Source organism: Myxocyprinus asiaticus, chromosome 42, assembly GCF_019703515.2.
Source record: "Myxocyprinus asiaticus isolate MX2 ecotype Aquarium Trade chromosome 42, UBuf_Myxa_2, whole genome shotgun sequence".
Classification (NCBI taxonomy): domain Eukaryota; kingdom Metazoa; phylum Chordata; class Actinopteri; order Cypriniformes; family Catostomidae; genus Myxocyprinus; species Myxocyprinus asiaticus.
Genome location: NC_059385.1, coordinates 3,441,648 through 3,454,432, shown reverse-complemented (window position 1 = coordinate 3,454,432; position 12,785 = coordinate 3,441,648). Strand labels below are relative to the sequence as shown.

The 12,785-nt window shown below is 41.2% G+C and overlaps 1 protein-coding gene across 1 annotated transcript in view; it reads right to left on the bottom strand.

The window, feature by feature from the left end:
- LOC127432555 (tetratricopeptide repeat protein 28-like) overlaps positions 1-12,785 on the bottom strand; it is a 369,621-nt gene that overhangs the window by 25,580 nt on the left and 331,256 nt on the right. The window contains exon 12 of the mRNA XM_051683773.1: positions 6,615-6,789. Coding sequence (XP_051539733.1) covers positions 6,615-6,789 — 175 coding nt within the window. The remainder of the gene's footprint in view (positions 1-6,614; positions 6,790-12,785) is intronic.

Here is a 12,785-nt window from a genome sequence, read left to right as displayed (position 1 = left end):
GCTATTAAATGCAATTTTTTTTAGATTTTGTTGAAATGTGGGGGCCTGGGTAGCTCAGTGAGTAAAGACACTGACTACCAGCCCTGGAGTCGCGAGTTTGAATCCAGGGTGTGCTGAGTGACTCCAGCCAAGTCTCCTAAGCAACCAAATTGGCCCGGTTGCTAGGGAGGGTAGATTCACATGGGGTAACCTCCTTGTGGTTGCTATAATGTGGTTCGCTCTCGGTGGGGCGCGTGGTGAGTTATGCGTGGATGCCGCAGAGAAAAGTGTGAAGCCTCCACACGTGCTATGTCTCCGCGGTAACGCGCTCAACGTGATAAGATCCGCTGGTTGACGGTCTCAGACGTGGAGGCAACTGAGATTCGTCCTCCGCCACCCAGATTGAGGCAAGTCACTACACCACCACGAGGACTTAAGAGCGCACTGGGCATTCCAAATTGGGGAGAAAAGGGGGAGAAATAAAAAAAGAAAAAAAAGAAATTTTGTTGAAATAACATGGACTGATGGCTTCAACAGAAGCAAAAACAGTACCATCGATTAACTACCTTGGAGCTCAGTTTTTTTTTTTTTTTTTTGATGTTCTCCCCTTTTCTCCCCAATTTGGAATGCCCAATTCCCAATGCGCTCTAAGTCCTCGTGGTGGCGTAGTGACACGCCTCAATCCGGGTGGCGGAGGACGAATCTCAGTTGCATCCGCGCATCTTAACACGTGGCTTGTTGAGCGCGTTACCGCGGAGACGTAGAGCATGTGGAGGCTTCACGCTATTCTCCACGGCATCCACGCACCACACGCCCCATTGAGAGCAGGAACCACATTATAGTGACCATGAGGAGGTTACCCCATGTGACTCTACCCTCCCTAGCAACCGAGCCAATTTGGTTGCTTAGGAGACCTGGCTGGAGTCACTCAGCACGCCCTGGATTTGAACTCGTGACTCCAGGGGTGGTAGTCAGCGTCTTTACTCACTGAGCTACCCAGGCTCCCGGAGCTCAGTCTTTAAAGGTTATTTTATACATTTTATAGAAAAAAATTATGGGATTTTTACTTCCGGAACCAGACTGTTGCACTCTATGCAAGCAGTTAAAGATGTCAACTGACACATTAAATAAAAACAATTTGACAGCAATTTTTTTTTTTTTTTTTAAGGAGTCAAAATACATTTTTGTGGTAATCAACATTATACCACAAATGCTGTTGATTGAGTTTAACTTGTACTGAACCCGGAATATTCCTTTAAACAGTGCTCAGATTTGCCACAATACCAAATCCGTAATCAAAAGTGAGACATTTCACTATGAACTCATTTCTCATGAGCATTTCTCATTCAATTATACCAAATGATCTGAGCTATGCTATCCACATACATTTTTATAGGCCATATACTCTTACTGTTGTCTCATTTGTGTTATTTTTAAGTTATTTCTCATTTTTATTTCTCCTAAGGAATTTTAGGAGACAAAGTTGACACTTAAATTAACTAAAAAACTCCAGAGCCATGAAAACAAACACACAAACACACATTTTTTTTTGACGTGCCCTCCTCAGCATCCATTACATTTTTTTTTACAAATGAACAAACAACTCAAGAACAAAACGGCATCCAAAATCACAGATAATTACGCACAAATCACTCAGGGAATGCGCTTGCAAATTTCTCTGATTAGCTTTAATGAAAAAAACCCCCCAGATCTCTCTAGTAATCACGCTCATCTAAGATGACACTTTTGGTTTCATCTATTGGGTTAATAAGGTTTTATCCAGCTTACCTCAATTACACACAAAATGCACTTCATTTGCAGCAAATACACACGGATAAACGATGCAGATGATCTGCGGATTCTTTTGGAAGCATTATCAGATGGTTTTAAAACAAGGATTCATATGTTCTACAAACGTCTGAATATCTCTTTAGCGTGTGACTGTGTTTGCATAAGCACTTCACTTCAAGAAAGTCAAAGCAGAATGTTTAATAATCCTCTTCCCTAAATTTCTGAACTATTCCAAGATGCCAAGACACAAACATTCCTTTTGCATCCGTTTCAAAACCTTTATATACGTACATGTTACGGTGCACAATACGTCGCCTCTTGCGACGGAAGCCATCCCAAATCCTGTTGAAATGTTAATTTAATTCTTTGTCAGAGTGCACACCTCTAGGATGGGAATAATCTAATTTTGGCTCCAGCCAGAAATGAAAATCACTGGAGGAGCCAGAGAAAGAAATCTGCTCTTCAAATTTACAAGCACGGGTTGTGTGTAATACAAACAGACTTCGGTCAGTGGATGACTGCGAACGGTGAACTTGAGCTGGTGTAGATGTGGCCACACACTCTGTTTAGAAAGCATGCATTGGAAATGAGGGTGCCTCAGATGTGTAGACAGCGCCATGTGTCTAGACAGAGCTCAGTGTGTTGTGTTCGCCCCATGTGGCAGGCAAAGATAGGCCAGAATGCTTTCAAAGAGAATCCTTCTCCAATAGTCAGCGACTTATACTTTCTTACCTGACATGGGAGGTTCACTAAAGCTTGGTCTGACTGCTTGGTCCAAACACAAGTTCAATTCCATCCACAAGCGTTTGTGTCAACAAGTGTACCGGCTTGTGTATTTGCAGGAGCTGTTTACCAGCTGCATCCCTTTGGTTTTACTAAACAAACTGTAACACGTACAAAATGGAACTTGCGTCTATCTGCTGTGGATGAATCACACGACATGTGAAGAATACATGCTGCCTGACAAAGAAATTTTCTGCTGAGACAAGCAGCAATAAGAATGTATTATACCAGAATATACAATTTATACGTCACCAACAGCTGTTTCACGCGCACAAATTGCTTTCATTAATTGTGAATCATCCTGAAACACTTTTTCTATTGTGTAAATTAAGGATGTTTGCTAAGGGAAGTATCACTATTACTATTGGTTAAATACAGGTTTATTTGAACAAACTCCTAACTGTAAGGTTTAAATTTTGGCATGTAAATTGTCCACAAATTTGTGCTTTGAACATAAATGATACCTCAAATCATGTGGCTTCTTGAGGAGAGGTGTGCTATTACTTTTCTGATTTATAATTTTTGCCTGCCAGACAATAAGACATGCAAAAAAATTCCATAGACTTACATTGAAGCAGGAACCCAAAACCTATCTAGAGACCAGAACATCATAGAGACTTTGGTGGAATCTTTTGACTTGGGCTAGTAAGTAACCACCTAGGAAAACTTTCAACCACTTAGTAACGCCCACAGTAACCACACAGTATTGCCATGGCAAAAACCCACAACATCCTAGCAACAGCACAGTAACTCCCTGGCAACTACACACAACACCCTAGCAACCATACAGTAATGCCCTGGCAATTACCCACATTACCTTAGCAAACACCTAGCAACACTCCCGCAAACAACCACAACATCCTAGCAACCACCAAGGAACACCCTCACAACCACCCACAACATCCTAGCAACCACACAGTAACCCCTTAGCATCCACCAAAAACACCCTAATAACCACACAATAACAGCCTAGCAACCACCAAGAACACCTTGTCAACCACATAGCAATGCCCTGGCAACTATCGTCAAAACCCTAGTAACCACTAAGTAACACACTGGCAGTTACCCACAACACCCTAGCAACCACACTATAATGGCCTGGCAACTACCCACAATACCCTAGCAATCACCTAGGAACATCCTGGTAATCACCCACAACACCCTAGCAACCACAATGTAATGCCCTGGTTATCGACCCTAACACACTAGCAACCACCCACAATACCCTAGCAACCACACAGTAACAGCCTGGTAACTACCCACAACAACCTAGCAACAACAGTGTAATGGCCTGGCAATTATCACCCACACCCTAGCAACCACTAAGTAACATCCTAGCAACCACCCACAACACCCTAGCAACCACATAGTAACACTCTCGCAATCACCCACAACACCCAAGGAACCTCATGGTAACACTCTGGCAATGACCCACAAGAACCTAGAAAACATCTAGCAACACCCTTGCAACCACTCAAAACACCTTAGCAACCACATAGCAATGCCATGGCAACCACTCACAACTTTCTACCAACCACTCTGTAATGCAAAATAATGGCCTGGCAACCACCCACAACAATCTAGCAACCACAAAGTATTGCCATGGCAACCTTCCATAACACCATGGCAACAACACAGTAAAGCCCTGATAACCACCCACAACACCCTTGTAACCACACAGTAAGACCCTGGCATCCACACAGTAACATCCTGGCAACTACACACAATAACCTAGCAACCACATAGTAACACCCTTGCAATCACCCACAACACCCAAGCAACCTCATGGTAACACTCTGGCAACCGCCTAGGAACACTCTGGCAGCGACCCACAGCAACCTAGAAAACATCTAGCAACACCCTTGCAACCACGCAAAACACCTTAGCAACCACATAGCAATGCCATGGCAACCACTCACAACTTTCTACAAACCACTCTGTAATGCAAAATAATGGCCTGGCAACCACCCACAACAATCTAGCAACCACAACCTGGCAACCACCCACAACAATCTAGCAACCATAGAGTAATGCCTGGCAACCTTCCATAACACCCTGACAACAACACAGTAAAGCTCTGATAACCACCAACAACACCCTCGCAACCACACAGTAAAACCCTAGCATCCACAAAGTAACACCCTGGCAACCACCAACAACAACCTAGCAACAACAGAGTAATGCCCTGGCAACCTTCCATAACACCCTGGCAACAACACAGTAAAGCCCTGATAACCACCCACAACACACTCGCAACCACACATTAACGCCCTGGCAACTACCCACAACAACCTAGCAACCACAGTGTAATGCCCAGGCAACTATCGCCAACACCCTAGCAACCACTAAGTAACACCCTAGCATCCACTCACAACACCCTAGCAACCACATAGTAATGCCTTGGCGATCATCCCCAAAACCCAAACATTGTGGTGGCGACTTTTGTATGGGCAAAGCACCACTCTCAGAAACTGTAAACAGCTAGTTGTACTCTGAAATTCTGCATTAGTGAACCTTCAGATCAACGTTCATGAATATCATGATATTCTGCATTTGGTTAAAGCGCACTTGCAGGAACAACACTCCAGTCAACATACTGTGCACAGATCTGCCTTAACTAAAATGTGGCAGAGGTCTTGCATGGCAAGGGATAATCGCTCATATTGCAGACCGTTGCGGGTATCACAATTCCTCTTCTATCTACACAATGAATGGGGTCTTCAAAGGTGGCATATTGCACCCAACCAAGTGGAAAAGATTGCTTGCAGCCCCTCAGTCAAGCGCTAAATTATCCTTTAATGGGCAGGGAAGAGCGCAGATCTCGCCGGGAGAAACCCATCGCACCTCTAGTGACTAATGTGCTGGCACGGGCGCGAAAGACTCGCAGCTTTCCATACGTGTACAATAATGGGCTTTGTTTCAGGCAGCTACTAAATTCATCCTGAGAACTTCTGACACTCTGCCATCTCTCTCTCACCCGCTCTTTCACTTTCTACACCTCCAAACCTGCCTGCGCCTTCACCTAATTATGTGTCAGAGTGTACTCAACTCTGCAGCACAGAATTCTCAAAAAAGCATTTCAAACGAACCTCAATGTGAGAGGTAAAAACTATCCGGCTGTCTTCTAGTTAGTTCCACAGGTCCAAAGATAACTGCAGTGTGGCCTCCAGCCCTGCTGCGGCGTGTGACAGCATCGGTGAGCGTGCTGAGATATGTGTCCTGCAGGGCATGCATGCACACAACCAGGGGAGTTCAGCCCTGCTGTGTTTGTTGCTACTAACAATGTGACCGCATCCATCATGATATATTTAGGAGGTTGGAGAATTTTACACCAACATGGGAACAGCTGCACGATGCAGCACTGTTAGGTGGTGTCCACACAAGATGCGTTTTTGCATTCAATCTGTGCAATTTTAATGTTCAGCAACATTAAAATGGGTGAAAAAAGTGTTGTTCAGGACAAAGGCGTTCTTGCTGTTAACAAAGCTAGATGCAGCAAGGTGTCTCAAGATGCTGTCAATTGAACCTAACTAAAAAGCAGGGAAAGATGTCCATCTAGTGCATGTTTACATAGAAAAACAATACAAAAACGGCAAGTTTATATTTAAATATATAACATAAAATTCATAGCAATCAAATTCACACATATGATTTTTGAAGATAAAATAATTTTATTTCAAAAGCAAATTAAGGAGATTACGGTGTAAATCAGGGTCAGAAATTAAGTCATTTTTTTAATATCTGATATAGTTAATTATTGTTCTATTTCAACATATTAAAGCATAAAATATGAGATGATAATAAATTCTTGATCTTGAAAATTTGCATTAATAAATCGATTAAACTGAAGTATTTGACATAAACAGATGAGGCAGCTTGTGTTTTAAATAATTCGAAAAAAAATCCTTATAAAGGTACAAAATGCCCCTGAACATCATATCCAGGGGGCAAAAAATGCCCTTTAATATAAAGATTAATTTCTGACACTGGTGTAAGCAGGACTTCACAGTTGCCATGTCCTCTGAAATCCCCACTTGATGCAGCGTAATTAAAGCGTTTACCTGCTGTAGTAGGAATCAACTCCCAGAGCTTCTCGGGCACTGGCAATGTGCTGCTCAAGAGACGAGCCTACGCAGCTGGTGCCCGCGGGCACAGTGGCGCCGCCCTCCTGGAAGTCTGACACTCCACCCTCTGAGGCGCCCTCGCCTAGATACACCTCATGAAACTTCAGGATACCTGGGAAGTGGAGAGGAAAAACTTTGCTGATTTGGGCAAAGAGGAAGACATTGACTATATTTGGAATGGGATACCAGCGTACTGCACAGCGTGAACCAAATACTGCATTCTATTGTTAAAATAGTATGTGAAACAGTACGCAGGATGCGTATTCCATAAAGCTTGCATGTTGTACACTGCAAAAATAGTACAAGTAGGATTTGGTGTGCCGTTCGGAACATACACAATATGTAAAAGCTCTTTTCTCTTCCACTTTGTGTAGAAAATTGTGCATTCTTGTTGGTGCAGTGACGGAATTATCAAACCTAAATGTCAAATGTAAAACACACTGATGTAACAGAGGTCTGAGTGCCACACAGAGTTCAGAATAACCAAACAGTCTCATCCACTCGAGAGCTCCAGCGTTTCAGACATACAGCACGTGCCTTGCGTAATAATGATGTTAGAACAATGTATAGAAGCACACAAGAGTCATACACAAGGTCAGCCGTCTCTTACAAGGGGCTGAAATCTAGTTAGACGAATATTCTTAATGAGCAAAACCACTCACGGGGTTTACATATATGTTTGTTTGTTTGTTTGTGCGAGCTTGAGCAACTCTCCAGAGCATCTTTACATATCCCAATTCAAACGCTGCTTCTTCATTAAATCTATAGTTATTCGTTATTGTTGCCGAAAGTTAAATTACAGGAAGTGTATTCAATTAAAGTTTCAAGAGGTCCGGTCTCTACATTTCCTTCCCAGAAAATGTCCGGAAAATAATAACTTGCATGTGTCAGTAACCAGTATGGCTTTGAAATGATGTTTTGTTTTGTTTTTTGGAATAGTTATTGTAACTTTCCACATTGGCAGCAATAGTACTTTGTAAAATGTTTTTTTTTTAAACAATCAAAATAGTCTCTTCAAAGCAGAGATGAGGACACTGGCCCAGAGACAAAGCCAAAGCAGTGGGGTGTGAGGGATCTTTTCAACCAAAAGATTAGGCTAATATATTTCATAGCGTTAATTAGTTGAGGGCACTTGGATACTAATATTCCAAGTTAAGATCAACATTCAAGTCTAATTTAGCTTCTGATAGGCTAAGGTGTAACTGTGGATGTATTTAAGGCCTATCTTCAAACTCAGTGCCTCTTTGCTTGACATCATGGGAAAATCAAAAGAAATCAGCCAAGACCTCAGAAAAAAAATTGTGAACCTCCACAAGTCTGGTTCATCCTTGGGAGCAATTTCCAAATGCCTGAAGGTACCACGTTCATCTGTATAAACAATAGTACGCACGTATAAACACCATGGGGCCATGCAGCCATCATGCCACTCAAGAAGGAGATGCATTCTGTCTCCTAGAGATGAACATATATTGGTGCGAAAAGTGCAAATCAATCCCAGAACAAAGCCAAGGACCTTGTGAAGATGCTGGAGGAAACAGGTAAACAAGTATCTATATCAACAGTAAAATGAGTCCTATATCGACATAACCTGAAAGGCTGCTCAGCAAGGAAGAAGCCACTGCTCCAAAACCACCATGGGGACAAAGATCTTACTTTTTGGAGACATGTTCTCTGGTCTGATTAAACAAAAACTGAACTTTTTGGCCATAATGACCATTGTTATGTTTGGAGGAAAAAGGGTGAAGCTTACAAGCCGAAGAATACCATCCTAACCGTGAAGCATGGGGGTGTCAGCATCATGCTGTGGGGGTGCTTTGCTGCAGGAGGGACTGGTGCACTTCACAAAATAGATGGCATCATGAGGAAGGAAAATTATGTGGATATATTGAAGCAACATCTCAAGACATCAGCCAGGAAGTTAAAGCTCGGTCACAAATGGGTCTTCCAAATGGACAATGACCCCAAGCATACCTCCAAAGTTGTGGTAAAATGGTTTAAGGACAACAAAGTCAAGGTATTGGAGTGGCCATCACAAAGCCCTGACCTCAATCTGATAGAAAATTTGTGGGCAGAACTGAAAAAGCGTTTGTGTGCAAGGATGTCTACAAACCTGACTCAGTTACACCAGTTCTGTCTGGAGGAATGGGACAAAATTCCAGCAACTTATTGTGAGAAGCTTGTGGAAGGATACCCAAAACATTTGACCCAAGTTAAACAATTTAAAGGCAATGCTACCAAATACTAACAAAGTGTATGTAAACTTTTGACCCACTGGGAATGTGATGAAAGAAATAAAAGCGGAAATAAATAATTCTCTCTACTATTATTCTGATATTTCACATTCTTAAAATAAAGTAGTGATCCTAACTGACCTAAGACAGGGAATCGTTTCTACGATTAAATGTCAGGAATTGTGAAAAACTGAGTTTAAATGTATTTGGCTATGGTCTATGGTGTAAACTGTGTATGGGGGTTCAGGGGTAACACCTGAGAGAAAACTGTTTGTCATGAAAGGCAAAACATACGGATTAATAAAGCAAAATTTAGACAGAAAAAGACATAAGTCTAAATAGGTGACACATGAACTTGTCCTGTCTCAAACCTGCTTCAGATGAACCGTCCGAGTCATTTATCAGACAGATGAAGACAGTTTCACTTTGCTTTATTCTCATTTTCTGCAGTGTGTTTTAGCAAAAGATGCGTGTCTTCATCTACATTGCTGCTCACCGTGACTACGCTGCTGTTGTTAAAATAACCGCACCTGGAACTCTACATAGCCTAATCAGGCTTTATACGACACCTCGCGTATATCACAAGGGATACGTATATGGATATAGGAAATGAAGCGTGTTCAGTGCTTGAGAAAAAGATGATATAGCGCTGATCGCCCCGATCGAGTGCTTGTGGTGTGTATAGCTCCGTTGTTTTGATGCACTGCTCACTAAAACTGTAGAAACGTTAAGATTATTTTCTCGCGGTCCGGATGGAACTAAGCCAGGGTCCCAACTCGGACCGCAGTCTGCTAATTGGTGACCACTGAATTACAGCATCAAATGACTGTTTGCAAGATTTTATAAAGGTTAGTAGCCTGAAAAAAATTTCTTAATACATTCTGATGAAATGATTACAAAGATAATCATTTTCTTTCTTTAGAATGAAGAAAATAATGCACAATGTATGGACAAAAGTAAAAAAGGTCAGTTTTGCTTTTGTGTTGACTTTAAAGCCCAAGGGGTGTGGACGCATGTGTTTTCTGTGTGTTGTTGTGCGTGTGGTTGTGTTTGGGGTGGGTTTTGGGAGGCAGGTGGTACTGCCGCTTTGCGTTAATTCACAGCTTTTTACCAGCTTCACCAAACAGCAGGCAGAAAGAATGAAGCCACGGGGAACAGAAGGTGTGAGGGATACGACAGCGTGAAACACACTGATCAACTAAGCGTGTGTGTTTGTCATTGGCAGCAATATTCTTCAATTTGAAGCAATGTCTCATGTGGCAAACCAAGATTTGGTCAAATAGGTGTTTTGATGTTGTAACGTTTAGCTGAACTTGAGGTGTGTGTTTGGGTCATTCTACAAAATGGTTGGCTTTTGTGTCCCTCATTAAAATGTAAACAAACTTCTTTAAATAGCTGACACCAACTTGTAATGTGCTTTATAGGTATATTTCTAAACAAATCAGCAAAACTCCAGTAGAATTATTTTATTTTTAAATGTTAAATATGTTTCTTTTTCTTCCTACATGAAAATGCCTTTTTTGGCCTGTCCCCAACTTCTTGATTCCAACTTCTTGCTGTATTATAACCCCTGTATTAGGTATTGCTGTATTATTCTGTTATCATCAACACTGTAACTGTCAATCCTGTTACTTTCAATCCTGTTGCGGTCAACTCTGTTACATTTAATCCTGTTATTTTCAATCCTGTTGCGGTCAACTCTGTTACATTTAATCCTGTTATTTTCAATCCTGTTGCGGTCAACTCTGTTACATTTAATCCTGTTATTTTCAATCCTGTTGCGGTCAACTCTGTTACTTTTAATCCTGTTATTTTCAATCCTGTTGCGGTCAACTCTGTTACATTTAATCCTGTTATTTTCAATCCTGTTGCGGTCAACTCTGTTACATTTAATCCTGTTATTTTCAATCCTGTTGCGGTCAACTCTGTTACATTTAATCCTGTTATTTTCAATCCTGTTGTGGTCAACTCTGTTACTTTTAATCCTGTTATTTTCAATCCTTTTGTGGTCAACTCTGTTATTTTTAATCCTGTTATTTTCAATCCTGTTGCGGTCAACTCTGTTACATTTAATCCTGTTATTTTCAATCCTTTTGTGGTCAACTCTGTTACTTTTAATCCTGTTATTTTCAATCCTTTTGTGGTCAACTCTGTTACTTTTAATCCTGTTATTTTCAATCCTGTTGCGGTCAACTCTGTTACATTTAATCCTGTTATTTTCAATCCTGTTGCGGTCAACTCTGTTACTTTTAATCCTGTTATTTTCAATCCTTTTGTGGTCAACTCTGTTACATTTAATCCTGTTATTTTCAATCCTGTTGCGGTCAACTCTGTTACTTTTAATCCTTTCAGGGGCAGATCTACCGGGTGGCATGGGGTAGCAGTCGCCACCCCATCTGCCACCCCAGCATTTGGTATCCCAAGCAAAAATACACAGTAAATTTAAGTATATAACAGTTGATGCTGATGTCATGTAGGAATTACTTTATGTCGAACTGTCTCAACTCTTAACAGAACGCATAAACGACTACAGCGATGACTATAGCGGCTGAGCAGGTGACTGATTACAGCCGAGGCAACCGCGTGCTTGGTTAACGCAGCAAGCACGTGCACAGTGTTTTGAATCTGACATGCATAGTTGCCAAGTAGGCCCATTATTAGTGACTTTGGGCTTGTCTTTCATAAAATTGCTTACTATCAACCCTGTTACTTTTAATCCTGTTACTTTCAGTCCTGATATTATCGACACTGTTACTGTCAAACCTGTTACTATCAACCCCGTTACTTCCATTCCTGTTATTGCCAACACTGTTACTGTCAACCATGTTACTTTCAAGCCTGCTATTGTCAACACTGTTACTGTCAACCTGTTTTGGCACAATGCAATTTATTCCCACTTTAAGGCATTGTTCAAAATATTAAAGAAATGTACTTCAAAATCACCTTTTGAAAAAAGAACAGGCACCTGTTTCATATAGTGACCCGTTTGGGTTTGAAGAAAACAGAGAGAGCTCTTATTGATTTGTGAGTGTAAATGTGCAATGTGTGTTGTGTTGGGCTGTGTTCAAATAGACAGACAGCATCTCAGCATGTGCCCAGATTGGGTTCTGATGAACTGTTCAGCTGTGTGCCTTGTCTGACACCTCCGTCACCCCCCCACATTACTCCATAAATTCATTCATCCATTAAGTCTGGGCACAGCATCCGCCCGCCTCTACACACACACTATATCTGACTATATATAACCGATCATGTATTAAATACACCGGTCTACAATATGTACACTACTGGGGGACACATGTTTAGTGGGTGTACACACAAGATTTCTGATATTCTGTCTTTTATATTTTTATCATTTTTGAGGCAGACATTTTTGGCCATTATATTGCAACTCACATCATGAGTGTTACATTAAGACAGCATGGCAAGTTCAAATATTTCCAAAATGCTACACTGCATAAAAGAAGCTTTAAAACAATGATTCAATCAGAAGAAGCTGCATCTCAAGCATGTTGAGTTTTTACAGAAGCAACTGCAAAATTTGTCTGCTATTATTTGAGAGGAAGTTTTTATAGAGGGAGTTAGGATGTGAAAATAATTTTTAATCGAATATTTGAAGAAAGGACATCAGCTGATGAAGTAATAAAAACACGTCACGCTTCATCTGTCTTTTGGAGCACGCGCAAACAGCCAAAGCCAGTTGCAGTCTAATCAATGTGTATACATGCTGGACGAAGCCAAGCCATAATCACATTATCTAGGTCTGTTAGTCCAAATTCACAAAAATGTGACAATTTCAGTTCAACTAAAGCATTAACATAAACAAATTATTGTTAAGTCTGACTGAAATCGAACGTTTAAAGTGCATGTCAATGTA